This window comes from Scardinius erythrophthalmus (genome assembly GCF_964197995.2).
Source record: "Scardinius erythrophthalmus genome assembly, chromosome: 20".
Classification (NCBI taxonomy): Eukaryota; Metazoa; Chordata; class Actinopteri; order Cypriniformes; family Leuciscidae; genus Scardinius; species Scardinius erythrophthalmus.
The window spans coordinates 22,267,719-22,282,165 of record NC_138240.1 but is presented as its reverse complement, the minus strand read 5'-3'; the positions used below and the strand labels follow the sequence as shown (position 1 = coordinate 22,282,165).

The window sequence follows — 14,447 nt, the reverse complement described above, 5'->3', positions numbered from 1 at the left end:
ATTTATACCCTGTCTGTTTCAGTGTTTGTCATGGAGTCCTTGTTTTATGTCACAGCACTTCTGACGTTTGCATCTGCCCTGTTCTTGTTTGTTTCTTGTGTTTTGGATTGCCTTACTGGATATTTGACCCTTGCCTGGACTAGTTGTGAGTACGGATTACCCAATAAATACTGCTCTTGGAACTTGCCTATTTCCCTGTGTGTGTGTATCGTGACAGAAGGACTCCATCCAAATGTCAAGATCCAGCAGTACGGGTTTCCGTATCCTTCCCCCTACTGGGAGGAGAGGAACCCAGCATGGTGGAGTTTCTCGAGCCGGAGAGACGGAACCGCGTTTGAACATTTTTCAGTGTTTCGCGCTTTGGGCCAGTCAGACTGAGGAGGCCATGACAGTCAATTCCCCCGAATCCCCTTCCATCAGACACGGACAATCATTTGAGGGAACTCGTCTGGCCAGGTTTTCTGGGACCCGTGGAGGTCGTGGGAGGGGAGGTGCTAGATGTGAGCCCCGGCACCACTCTCCACTTCAGTCTCTCTTCGACCCTGGGCTGATGATGCCCAACCCAGAGCTCCCTTCACCACAGGTTCTGTTCAGCCCAGAGCCTGCTATTCGCCATCAAAGAAGGCGGAGGAGAAGGAGGACTTCCTGCCTCCCCAATGTACCAGAAGCCGTTCCCGAACAGCACGCTGTCATCCTGGAGGCCGTGCCCGAACAGCCCGCCGAGCCTGTTCACGCCACGCCTGCTGAGCCTGTGTCTTCGGACAAGATGGCCGCCGCCGAGCCTGTTCACGTCACCCCTGCCGAGCCTTTGTCTTCGGACAAGATGGCCGCCGCCGAGCCTGTTCACGTCACGCCTGCCGAGCCTGTGTCTTCGGACAAGAAGGCCGCCGCCGAGCCTGTTCATGTCACGTCTGCCGAGCCTGTGTCCCCTGACAAGATGGCCGCCGTCGAGCCGGTGTCTGTTCCTGAGCCGGAGCCGGTGTCTGTTCCTGAGCCGGAGCCGGTGTCTGTTCCTGAGCCGGAGCCGGTGTCTGTTCCTGAGCCGGAGCCGGTGTCTGTTCCTGAGCCGGAGCCGGAGCCTGTTCCTGTGTCTGTGTCTGTTCCAGTTCCGGAGCCAGTGTCTGTTCCTGAGTCTGTGCCTGTGCTTGTGTCTGTTTCTGTGTCTGTTTCTGAGTCGGTGGTGTCTGTTCCTGAGCCCTCAGTGACCGCTACACTGGCCATTATGACCACAGCCATGTGGTGTGTGTGGGCTACGCACACACTTGAACCGGTGGTGTCTGTTCCTGAACCGGTGGTGCCAGTTCCCGAGCCGGTGGTGCCAGTTCCAGTGCCCGAGCCGGTGGTGTCTGTTCCAGTGCCTGAGCCGGTGATGCCAGTTCCAGTGCCCGAGCCAGTGCCAGTTCCGGTGGTGCCAGTTCCAGTGCCAGTTCCAGTTCCGGTGGTGCCAGTTCCAGTGCCAGTTCCGGTGGTGCCGGTGGTGCCAGTTCCAGTGCCTGAGCCGGTGGTGCCTGAGCCGGTGGTGCCAGTTCCAGTGCCTGAGCCGGTGGTGCCAGTTCCAGTGCCTGAGCCGGTGGTGCCAGTTCCGGTGCCAGTTCCGGTGGTGCCGGTGGTGCCAGTTCCAGTGCCTGAGCCGGTGGTGCCTGAGCCGGTGGTGCCAGTTCCAGTGCCTGAGCCGGTGGTGCCAGTTCCAGTGCCTGAGCCGGTGGTGCCAGTTCCGGTGCCAGTGCCGGTGGTGCCAGTTCCAGTGCCAGTTCCGGTGGTGCCAGTTCCAGTGCCTGAGCCGGTGGTGCCTGAGCCGGTGGTGCCAGTTCCAGTGCCAGTTCCAGTTCCAGTGCCAGTTCCGGTGGTGCCAGTTCCAGTGCCTGAGTCGGTGGTGCCAGTTCCAGTGCCTGAGTCGGTGGTGCCAGTTCCAGTGCCTGAGTCTGTGGTGCAAGTTCCAGTGCCAGTTCCGGTGGTGCCAGTTCCAGTGCCTGAGCCGGTGGTGCCAGTTCCAGTGCCAGCTCCGGTGGTGCCAGTTCCAGTTCCTGAACTGGTGGTGTCTGTTCCAGTTCCTGAGCCTTGGCCACCCGAGGGGTCTTCTCCGCCGTGGCCGCCCGAGGGATCGTCTCCGCCCTGGCCGCCCGAGGGGTCGTCTCCGCCCTGGCCGCCCGAGGGGTCGTCTCCACCCTGGCCGCCCGAGGGGTCGTCTCCGCCCTGGCCGCCCGAGGGGTCGTCTCCGCCCTGGCCGCCCGAGGGAAAGTCTCCGCCCTGGCCGCCCGAGGGGTCGTCTCCGCCCTGGCCGCCCGAGGGAAAGTCTCCGCCCTGGCCGCCCGAGGGAGAGTCTCCGCCCTGGCCGCCCGAGGGAGAGTCTCCGCCCTGGCCGCCCGAGGGAGAGTCTCCGCCCTGGCCGCCCGAGGGAGAGTCTCCGCCCTGGCCGCCCGAGGGAGAGTCTCCGCCCTGGCCGCCCGAGGGAGAGTCTCCGCCCTGGCCGCCCGAGGGAGAGTCTCCGCCCTGGCCGCCCGAGGGAAAGTCTCCGCCGTGGCCGCCCGAGGGAAAGTCTCCGCCCTGGCCGCCCGAGGAAAAGTCTCTGCCCTGGCCACCCGATGGACTGATGTTTCTGGCTGGGCCATCTGCACAGCCTGTTTCGCTTTGGCCGCCCGACGGTTCGTCTCCGCCATGGCTGTCCGAGGGGTCGTCTGCTTCGCCCTGGCTGCCGGCTAAGCCATCACCCTCTTTTCCTGTTCCCCTCCATGGACCTGGCCCCCCGTCCCTCCCCCTGATCCTTCGTTGTTTCACCTCCCTCCTGAACTCTTTGTTTTTTTTTTTTGTTTTTTTTTTCGGGTCTTGGTGCGTCTGGTAGCCGCTCCGTAGAGGGGGGGTTATGTCACAGTGTCTGGTTGGTGTTCCCTGGTTTTCCCCTAGAGGTCTCTCTTCCCTATTCTGTCATCCTTGCGTCATGAACTACATATCCCATAATGCCTACCTGGACTCATTTGATTATTGCACTCAGCTGTTCCCCATTACCTTGTTTGTATCTGTCTATTTATACCCTGTCTGTTTCAGTGTTTGTCATGGAGTCCTTGTTTTATGTCACAGCACTTCTGACGTTTGCATCTGCCCTGTTCTTGTTTGTTTCTTGTGTTTTGGATTGCCTTACTGGATATTTGACCCTTGCCTGGACTAGTTGTGAGTACGGATTACCCAATAAATACTGCTCTTGGAACTTGCCTATTTCCCTGTGTGTGTGTATCGTGACACCTTCACAGTGTTGCTAAAGATACATGTTACTTTGTACAACCTTCATATTACATTCCTGCAAAGGAATCCCATCTCGCAAGGTGGCCTCTTCGGAGACACTGTCGAGGACTTTACCCAGCAGTTCACGAGTTCACACTTACAAATAAGTCAGATAGAACAAATGCGTATTTGGCGTGCAGTCCGAGGAGAGGGCTCCAGGCTCGGTATTCGGCCCGAACCCAGAGTACTCCCACCGTATTCCTGGCTGTGAAAGAATAAGCCAAGAGTGAGGAGTCGGGGTGGTGGAGGGATGCTGAAAATGGTCAAGGAATGTTATGCTTCCTCTCATGCTGATAGGGTAGACATGGTAATTGTTTGATGACAAGTTGATTGGATTGATTTATTTGAACGTGCTCCTCCCTAACTTTGCTTATGAAACATCAATTCTCAGCAGTCCAAAAGCAGAGAGGCCATTAAGCACATCCTGCCACGATGCAATACAACCCCCACCAGGTCACCGCGTGCTGCTCGACGCAGAGGACCGGAGATGCTGCCCTGGCTGTTGCTGAGATGCCTGCCCGGTCGGTCAGCCCCTGTACTGGGCTACATGACCCACATGTTGTGATTCCCTCTTGGTAATCCCATATGTGTATTCTTCCATGGATGTCTTTCCCTGGGAAGATTCCACTCTGTAGTGGTTCCATCCCTGTCTAGGCAGGACCTACAGCAGAGATCTTCCATATGTAGCACTGCACCAAAGGTCAGTCCATATGTGTATTTCCACATGCTCCTCCCTACGGGTAAGATGTGGGCTCTGTAGCGTCCCTCTCCTTTGGACTATGGAACGCTTCCCCAGCGTTGACAACACTGGTCATAGCTGGAAAAAAAAGGAATAAAGAACCGAAGCACTCTTCCCTTGAAGTAACATACAAAAGTAACAGCAGCTACAACCTTTCCCTGTCCCTTCCCTATCCCGTTGGCATTGAGGACTATTACTTTTTGGGCTTACGTGGGGCGCTGGGTAGGTTACGACTGTATGAGGGCAGTTGCCAAAAGGCCACGCTACGGCTTGCCAGCATCTGCGTCTCCAACGCTCGTAACACAGTTCCATAGGAACCCCATTTGTCGGTCTTTGACATAACGTTGAATGTGACTGACAGATAGGGAACATCTTTGTTACTGACGTAACCCTTGCTTCCTGATGGAGGGAACAGAGACGTTATGTCCCTTCAGCCACATCCTTGAACCACCCTGCTGAATGGCCAGGATCCCTGCCTCGGCTCCTCAGCATAAATCTGAAATGAGTAATTGCGTGCCACCATGTTATATACCCGTATGTACGGGGGAGTGGCTTGACATGCAAATTCCACTCGCCAATTCCATTGGCCGTTTTTCTACAACTCAGAGGTGATTGGGGATCCCAAGTGAAAAACCATCTGTCAGTCTTTGAAATAACGTCTCTATTCCCTCCATCAGGGAATGAGGGTTACATCAGTAACCAAGACATTACTTGAGCATCAAAGCAGCATGTTATAATGATTTCTGAAGGATCTTGAGACACTGAAGACTGGAGAAATGGCTGCTGAGCATTCAGCTTTGCCATCACAGGAATGAATTACATTTAAAATGTATTACAACAGAGAACAGTATTACAAAACAGTATTGTAATGATATTTCTCAAAATGACTGATTTCACTGTATTTTTGATCAAATAAATGCTGCCTTGGTGAGCATAACAGACTTTCAAAAACATTACAAATCTTACCAATGCCAAATTTTTTAACGGTAGTGTAGGTAATTTAATTACCTCAGATTCATCACTGCATTTATGCATCCATCTCTGTGATAAATTACAATCCTCAGACACTGCAAAACACATCGCAAATAAAAAATGTTGATGCAAGGGTAGTAGAATTAATCACACATCCCTAATAAATGTGAAAGCAAAAATAATACATTATCTGGCCAACCGACAGATTGTGTTTGTGTATGTCTGATCATGCATGTGTGCAGTCTGGTAAATCAGACAGTCACATAGTCATCGCCGACAGTAGCTTTACACTGCCAATCAAAGATATGAGGGTTTCAGAATGATGGTCCTCTCTCATGCAGATTCACCACTGTCTTAGTCTCTTTGATCAAACCGCAAGAAACCACACAAAGGAACTAGCACAACATAAAATCCTGCTTCTTTCATCGCCACTTGGATCTCTCTCTTCCTCCCTCCTTGTTTTGCATTTTCAGACTGTTTTGCTCCTTTTTTCCCATCATGCAACACACCCTGATGTTACATTAATCATTTTTCCCCCTGTATAATTACTAGGGCTGGGAGAAAAAATCAATTCACCAAGCTATTGCGATTTTTTTTTTTTTTTTTTTTACGATTCTAAAATATATTTTTTTATTTTTTATTCATTTTTGTCCTTGCTTGTAGAGAGAGGTTGACAGAAGTTAGCCACTTTCGTTCCAACAGAGGATGAAATGTGTCGTTCTCTATGAGTGTTGAGTGACGCAATATCCCAAGTGGACGCGTGGAAGAGACGTGAGACTGAAAGCACTGAAAAGCCCTCGCGCTAGACAATACGATTCATCTTTAAAAGACTGTATTATTGAAAAGACCCACGCGATCTTTCAATTCGTCTGTCTATTAAACTTTGACAAAATCATATCGCAACATTCAAAGCTGTATTGAAATATCGAATCGCAATACTTGTAAAAAACGCAATTCTTAAAAAAAAAATGCAATACATATCGTATCAGCACCTAAGTATCATGATAGCATCGAATCGGGAGATAGGTGTATCGTCCCAGCCCTAATAATTACATTATCTTCAGTCGCCATTCACACAAGTTAAACCCCAATGAAAGTCTGAGGATGTCTCTAAAAGACAGCAGCAAACTAATGCAGATCCATCATAAGTAAACAGACACATGAATCTGTCAATTCAAATATAGCCAACCCTCTTTCTCATTTTGTCCGTCATTTCCATGTAAATAGAGCTGGATTACAGTGATATGGCACCTAATAGGACCAGCATGCATTCATAAAATGAAAAATAGTGGATGAACAGGCACACATGTGACATAACCTATATAATAACATAATAAATATTGTCTGAAAACAGTCAAAGATGTCATAATATCATATGCAGTTTTGCTTCTCAAGTAAATGCGTCTGGTTTTATATTTATTTTTAGGTATTGTACTGGAAAAAAGAGGAACAATATTGATTGAGAAATAATTTTTTGAGGTTCTCTGTGTGTCATTTTGTCTAGTCCTTTGCTCTAAGGCCATACAATCTTTCTTAACTTCTCTCTCTATCTCTCACACTCTTTTGAAGAGTATGTTTCCTCAGTCTGTGCCTGGTTTCTAGAAATCTAGACGCACCCTAGCGGCAGCAAAATGTATTTCGCAGCCAGGGTAGTCTAGACACTCTCAATAAACCTTCTAGCTACAAAAACCCAAATTGGGTCAGGCCAATCACGTCGTGTATAGAGTAGGCGGGGCGGGCTTAACATACACGACAGAGTTGCGACGGTTACCTGGCTGCCACTTGAAAACAAAGAATGGCGGCTGCTGATGGAGAACAACGGTCTTTCGAATCGGCTTTGGCCGCGACTCTGGAGGACTTGGAGTTAAGTTTTTCTTTGAGAAAAGAGCAAAGAACGGCACTTAAGTCATTCTTAAAAAAAGGAAGATGTGTTCGTCGGTTTGCCGGCCAGATATATGGCAAAAGTTGAATCTATCAACTAACGTTAGCTCCGCTGTAGGGAAAACGCTCTGGTTGGTTGAAGCGCTGTCCTATTGCGTGCAGAGGGAATTTGAAAGACAGCCGTTTATCCCGCCCCTCGGATTGAGCCGTGACTATGGTGAGTTTCCAGACCTAACATCTTGATGTAGGTCTGGCTTGCCAGGCTACAGTAATACCATATTGAATAATAAATGGAGCAATTCCAAGCGGGTCCTCACACCATAGGTGCCCGGCCCTAAATATATTATGAATCTAAAAAAGAAATAATATAAAAAAAAATTATGCAGCTTAACACCTACACAGATGTTAGTCTTTTTTGTACATTTTACAAAAGCAAACATTGTATAATGCTACAGGTTAGTGTTTTAAGGTCATTGTTTTATGAGTGACAAAGTGAGTTTGTTGGGTGAAAATCTTTGTGTTATGGAAGAATGAGTTGATGAGACATGTATGAAGTGTTTTGGTAGTTTTAGTGCATTCTGAATGTGAAATGAACTTCTGTGCCAAGCTGAAAGTTGGTTAGCAGAACTGTGTGAAGAGTTCTGAAAATGTGTCCAAGCGATTATAAAAACTATAGTCATGTAGTATCCTTGTAAGCTTATATATAAAATGGTAATGGTATTACCCTGTAAAAAATCTAAATGAGTAATTTTTTTCAGGGAAAAATAAAATAAAAATCTAAGCATTTTTTAAACAAGATACATTTGCATGAAAAGCATAATTGTGAAAGATAATGCTTTTTAAAGGGACTTTTAGCCCATTTTGTCTTATTTTAAACATGAATATAACAAAGTTATTGAGATTTATACATAAAATTATAGATGAAAAAATGGCTTGCCCATGGTCTAAGAAAAATAATTTAAGATTAAGACAAATAAAATCAAGTATTAATATAGCATGCAATTGTTTTTGCGACTCAAGTACATTTTTCTTGTTTTAAGGACTTTTAGATATTTCATAATATCTTAATATCTTATTTTATGCATGTCTACATATTTTACTAGACAAAAAAAAAAAACTGATAAAGTAAAAGATTTTTGAAATTGAACCATTTGATAGCATCACCGAACCACTGGAACTGCCACATTATCTTTTTTATAAGGAATATGACCTCGTTTCAAAATGACCAGTACAGTGACAGTTGCTTATGTTTAGCAACCCTGCATAATACATGAGACTGTATTAGTGTGAATATGCCTCTCTCTCTCTCTCTCTCTCTCTCTCTCTCTCTCTCTCTCTCTCTCTCTCTCTCTCTCTCTCTCTCTCTCTCTCTCTCTCTCTCTCTCTCTCTTCCACTTACTGCTTTATCCTCCCAGGAGAGCCTAAAGGTAATGGAGCAGGGCAGCATGATTAATTCAGTATGTGGAAAAACTGCATTGAGCAGAGGCAATGGATTGAGGGTGCACGTAATGCCCATGTGGGTGGTTCACATACATTTATTCACTTTTCAACAAGCACACATATGCAAAATAAATTCTGCAACCATTGATTGGTGCTTGTATAACACACTGCAAACTGGTTGCTAAAATTAATTTAATTAATCAGGTGACGTGAACAGATTTATGTTGCATAACTAAGGTTTGGGAGTACTACAGTCGGGAGTACGTTACAAAGGGCATTTATGGCTCTCTCTTCAGACAGCACTTCCCAGATCCAGCAGCGCTGCTGTTAAAAAGACTACCAATCAATAGCTTAGATGAAGGGGGACGGGGAGGGGAGGTGGGGGGTGGGGCTGATATTAATGGGCCAGTAGTGGCAGGACAAACAAGCTGTAATTTATTACACCCATCTATAATCACACTGTCTGAAACTACTACCAGATTTCTGTTCAATAACTCATTGAACAGATCTGTGGTTTATGCAAATTTCAGAAGATTTCCAAGGTCTTAAAAGGGAAGGAAATGGAAAATTGATGTGGACCAGAGTTATCTAAAACTAAAACTAATAAACTATCAAAATCATTTTATTATAAATAAAATAGTTGTGAATTGCAATAAAGCTAAAATAAAATATAAATATTAGATGTAAATTTTAATTTAAAGTTAGTGTAGAAATAAATAAGAAATGTTGCCTTGGCAACTGACTTAAATAAAATGTTTAAATACTAAAATAACTAAAACTAAAAAATGAAAGCTAAACATATAAACATATTTGCAACATTAAATTAAATGTATTTTTCACATTTTATATAATACTTGAGTGAGATAAAGATAAGCATATTTGTTTTGCGGTTTAGGAGAGGATTCAAGACAGTTTTTTATAGTATCCACAGGTAAATCCTAACAGAGGTAGGAAAGCAAACACAACCATAATATTGACGAGACCCAACAACACTGAACTGAAACAAGGGAACATACATACACATGTAAATGAGGATAATTAAAGACACACACCTGGACTGAATAACAAATCACATTAGTGTCCATTACGACAGATTAGACACACAAAACAAACACAAAGTCCAAACAAAGATAATCTGTGACAGTACGCCCCCTCCCGAAAGGCACATTCTTGCGTCGAAACAGAAAGGATGAGGGAAGGAGGGTGGGGCTCTGGGGGCGGACGAGGAGATGGCGAAGGGTTGGAGAGGAGTGTGCGAAGGGATAGTGAGAACAAGCAGACTGAAGGAGACTTAGGTGCAGGGCGAAGATCCGGGAGGGGGATGGATAACAGGCCAGTCCAGAGTGCTGAGGATGGTGGATGAATCCAGGTGATGGCCTTGAACAGGCCACAGCCACAAAAGCGCACCATGGCAGCGTTGCTGTCACTGAAGACCTAGGCGGCCGTAATGGAGCTACAGCGATGACCCCCTCGAGGTGGAAACGAGGATCCGGATGGCAGAGGTGGAGCTGGAGGGACTGAGGGCGGAGGTGGAGCCTGAGGGAGGACGGAGCTTATCGGAGCCGAAAGGGGTGGAGGGCCAGAGAGCAGCAAACGACCCGCAAGTCCACAATGGAGGTGTGGCGATGTCTGACCCAGGTGGAGCCGATGTACAGAGAGAGCCCGCAAGGCCTAATGACCGATGGTCCACGCTGGAGTCGAGGGAGGAAGAAGTGTAGGCGCATGGATGGGTCCAGGTGGAGCAGAGCACTCGGAGGCTGGAGGCGGAGCCATGGGCTTCTCACATCTAGGAGGAGATGGCTCCCAGCGGGTCCAAAGGGGTAGCCGTGCCACTGAGAAGAGGCTGAGGTGATGCTGAGGGACTGATGGGAGAGAGCGATGATTGGGTGGTAGGAGTGGCTGAGGGCTGAAGAGGAGACTGAAGAACAACACAGAGACTGACTAAACAAAATAAATCAATATGGGTAGTTTGGAGAGGACTGAAGATGATTCTGGTTCTGGTGAAATGAAGGGACACAAGGAAGTGTCCCTCCACAAACTCAAAAATTGTCCATAGGGTCCAGCCAACACTCACACTCAGTGGCGGGAGGGTTGGCGGGGCTCGCTTCCATTCCCTCGTACTCCACGAGGACTCCCACGGCAATGGACGATTCAGCTGGCTCGCACACCTGGTCAGTCGCCCTAGAGTTCCCGGTCTGTCCTGTCTCGACCACAGAGGTGAACTCTCTGCCTGTCTCGTCTCAGCCAGAGAGGCCGTTCTAAGTTCCCAAGTCTCGTCCAAAGAAGCCGCAATTAAAGAATATGTTTGCCTTGCCACTGACATCACTCGTGAATGTCCTGCCTGCCCTGTTTAACGCGATCTGCCTCGCTGGTCCTCAGCTACGCCCTGGTTGTCTTCAGCCCCACCGCGGAAGTCACCAGTTCCGCCTACTCTGCTGTGGTGGTCTTCTGTTCCACCGTGGGGATCTTCAGTCCCGTCTGCTCTGCTGCGGTGGACTTCTGTTCCACCGTGGGGATCTTCAGTCCCGTCTGCTCTGCTGTGGTGGTCTTTTGCTCCACCGTGGGGATCTTCAGTCCCGTCTGCTCTGCTGTGGTGGTCTTTTGCTCCACCGTGGGGATCTTCAGTCCCGTCTGCTCTGCTGCGGTGGACTTCTGTTCCACCGTGGGGATCTTCAGTCCCGTCTGCTCTGCTGCGGTGGTCTTTTGCTCCACCGTGGGGATCTTCAGTCCCGTCTGCTCTGCTGTGGTGGTCTTTTGCTCCACCGTGGGGATCTTCAGTCCCGTCTGCTCTGCTGCGGTGGTCTTTTGCTCCACCGTGGGGATCTTCAGTCCCGTCTGCTCTGCTGCGGTGGACTTCTGTTCCACCGTGGGGATCTTCAGTCCCGTCTGCTCTGCTGTGGTGGTCTTTTGCTCCACCTTGGGGATCTTCAGTCCCGTCTGCTCTGCTGTGGTGGACTTCTGTTCCACCGTGGGGATCTTCAGTCCCGTCTGCTCTGTAGTGGTGGTCTTTTGCTCCACCGTGGGGATCTTCAATCCCGTCTGCTCTGTAGTGGTGGTCTTCTGTTCCACCGTGGGGATCTTCAGTCCCGTCTGCTCTGCTGCGGTGGACTTCTGTTCCACCGTGGGGATCTTCAGTCCCGTCTGCTCTGCTGTGGTGGTCTTTTGCTCCACCGTGGGGATCTTCAGTCCCGTCTGCTCTGCTGTGGTGGTCTTTTGCTCCACCGTGGGGATCTTCAGTCCCGTCTGCTCTGTAGTGGTGGTCTTCTGTTCCACCGTGGGGATCTTCAGTCCCGTCTGCTCTGCTGCGGTGGACTTCTGTTCCACCGTGGGGATCTTCAGTCCCGTCTGCTCTGCTGTGGTGGTCTTTTGCTCCACCGTGGGGATCTTCAGTCCCGTCTGCTCTGTAGTGGTGGTCTTTTGCTCCACCGTGGGGATCTTCAGTCCTGTCTGCTCTGTAGTGGTGGTCTTCTGTTCCACCGTGGGGATCTTCAGTCCCGTCTGCTCTGCTGTGGTGGTCTTCTGTTCCACCGTGGGGATCTTCAGTCCCGTCTGCTCTGCTGTGGTGGACTTCTGTTCCACCGTGGGGATCTTCAGTCCCGTCTGCTCTGCTGTGGTGGACTTCTGTTCCACCGTGGGGATCTTCAGCTCCACTTAGATGGAGCTTCTTCAGTCCCGTCAGATCCGCCATGGCCACTAGCCTTGCCTGCTTTGCCTTGGCCACATGCTCTGCCGGCTCCGCCCTGTCACCCCGATCCACCTCAGTCTCCAGTCTTGCCTCCACTCCATGGACCTGGCCCTCCGTCCCATCCCCAGGTCTGCCTCCACTCCACCTCCCTCCTCGAATTATGTGACAGGTTGAGAAGCACTTATGTGATGGGTCTGGTATATACTCTTTATGGGGGAGGGGGGGGCTATGTCACGTTGTGATAATAATATAATAAATATCATAATAATATAATATAATATAACAATTTGTTTAGTTGTACAGAAAGATGCGTGCCAGTATAGTGCGCACATGAACAATAACACACACAATTATGCCAAAATGTCAGATATGTCGAGTATCCTCATAAAAGCAGTCTTAAAATGAGTTAAATAAAGTCTTAAAAAAAGTGAGAAAGTGATACGCGATTGAGATCCGCGTCTTGTGCAGCAGCGGCTGGTTTTAAAGAGACAGCAGCCACTAGTGATTTCTGTCAGTAAAGTTAATCAAAGAACAAAGTGAACAGAGAAAATTACTCACTGTTCTTGACTAAAGAACTTTTGTAGCTTTAATAAGGATTAGTCTATATTTAATTTATAATTTATGCAGTGCAGACTGTTTGATAACTTTATTCAGTGTATAAATTGATAGCTTTCAATTACACTATAATTTTGAATGGTTAATTAATGTTTAAAATTGGGGGGGATTTTTTTATCCAAACATCAGTAGAATTAGTATCAGTGATACTGACCTTCATTCATAAAAAGATGCCATTAAACAAGTATTTCAAATATACTGTCTTTATGTTGTCTCTACATTAATTTGGAGATTAACTGTAAAAATTATTACATTATAAAATATATAAACTAATATAAACCTATAAAAACATGTGTTTTTAATTGTGATTAAATCAAGAATTTTTTTTTATCTTTGTAATCGATTGACAGCACTAAATAAAATTAATATAATATAATATAATATAATATAATATAATATAATATAATATAATATAATATAATATAATATAATATAATATAATATAATATAATATAATATAAAGGCTGTAGTAAATATTATCTGTTTAAGAATTAATGCTGATGGATGGACTTAAATAATTTACTCCATATCAGCATATCCTGATGTTTTGATGGCATACAGTATAAAACAGAGAAAGTTTCTCACCAAGCCTGGGCCTTTCGCCGGGTCATACTTTTTCTAAGCCACTTGGAGTGAGGGGTCAGGTGGTAGATGAGCTGTCTGCAGATTTTATCAGTCGACTTCAGTGTCTCTGAGTCCTGAAAGAACAACATGATTGGAAAGGCACAATAAGAATGAAAAAATAGTAAAAACTTGACAAGATAAATGTGGGGCCTGCAGCATGAAGTTCTCATATTTTGCGAGTAAACAAAATAATTCACTACATAAAGAGCAGATCAGGGCAGTTTCTTATTGCAATCTTTTTTTCTGAAGTTTGATGCACTTTTTAGATCTAAATTTGGATTTGGACAAAAATACATCAGAAAAATAATCTTCTCTGAGACTGAAAAGAGTAATCTCCTCTGATATATAATCCAGATCGGCTTTGTGTCATTTTTTTTTTTTTTTTTTTTTTGTCTTGTGGTTTTACAAAGATGGCTGTCTGAAGCATTGAACCATTAAACTCTTTCAATGTGTACCAGCCAAATCAGACTAATTCCTCAGATATAGATCTGTGAAAGACAATACCGAACAAATACATTTAAGATGATTCATTCAAATCATCTTTAAACGAATGAGCTTTTTTTGGCAGGTCAGTCTGTCTCTGTCTGTGCTGTCTACAAGTATCTCGATAAAGTGTATAAGAGAGTTGTCATTGAATGTGACACTTTTTGTGCCTTTAAATTAAATTACAAAACTCATATTTTAATTTCAGAGAAAGTCAATTTTTATTGACATCTATACAGTGTCATCTGAACACTTGCTGAAGTTTGTCTGCCTTGAACAGTGGCTGTATGGTTGTTGTAGTTATCTTTACCCATGATCACACAGGACCAGAGCATGGTCGCATAGATAACACAATTAGTTAACCCCGGATTTAAAATGTACAAAATGTATTACTGTGGATTGCTGCTATGGATTTTGATGTCACAATACAACCAGACTCTCTAAACCAAAATTTCACTGTTGCCTTCTATTAATAACTTGCACCCTGCTTAGATGGAAATCTCTGGACCTCCCACTGACACATTTCACATTTAGAGATGCAAACCTGTAAGAACGCACTGACTGTAGGAGGTGGAATAAATCATGAGATCAAATATTTATGCTGGAACAGGTGTTATGTTAAACCAACGCCATTTAATACCCTTGTGAAACCAATGCCCATAACTTTTCCTATTTGTAGCATAAAATGCAAAAAGCTGAGGAGCAAATTCAATTCACAGCCGAAAAAATGTA

At 46.4% G+C, this 14,447-nt stretch overlaps 1 protein-coding gene across 2 annotated transcripts in view; it reads right to left on the bottom strand.

The window, feature by feature from the left end:
• lrrc75ba (leucine rich repeat containing 75Ba) overlaps window positions 1-14,447 on the bottom strand; it is a 58,365-nt gene that overhangs the window by 13,947 nt on the left and 29,971 nt on the right. For both annotated transcript variants that reach the window (XR_014028985.1, XM_081349732.1), the window contains exon 3: window positions 13,194-13,306. Coding sequence is in view for 1 of the 2 variants with exons in the window: in XM_081349732.1 (XP_081205858.1) it covers window positions 13,194-13,306 (113 nt within the window). In the remaining variant the exon portion in view is untranslated. The remainder of the gene's footprint in view (window positions 1-13,193; window positions 13,307-14,447) is intronic.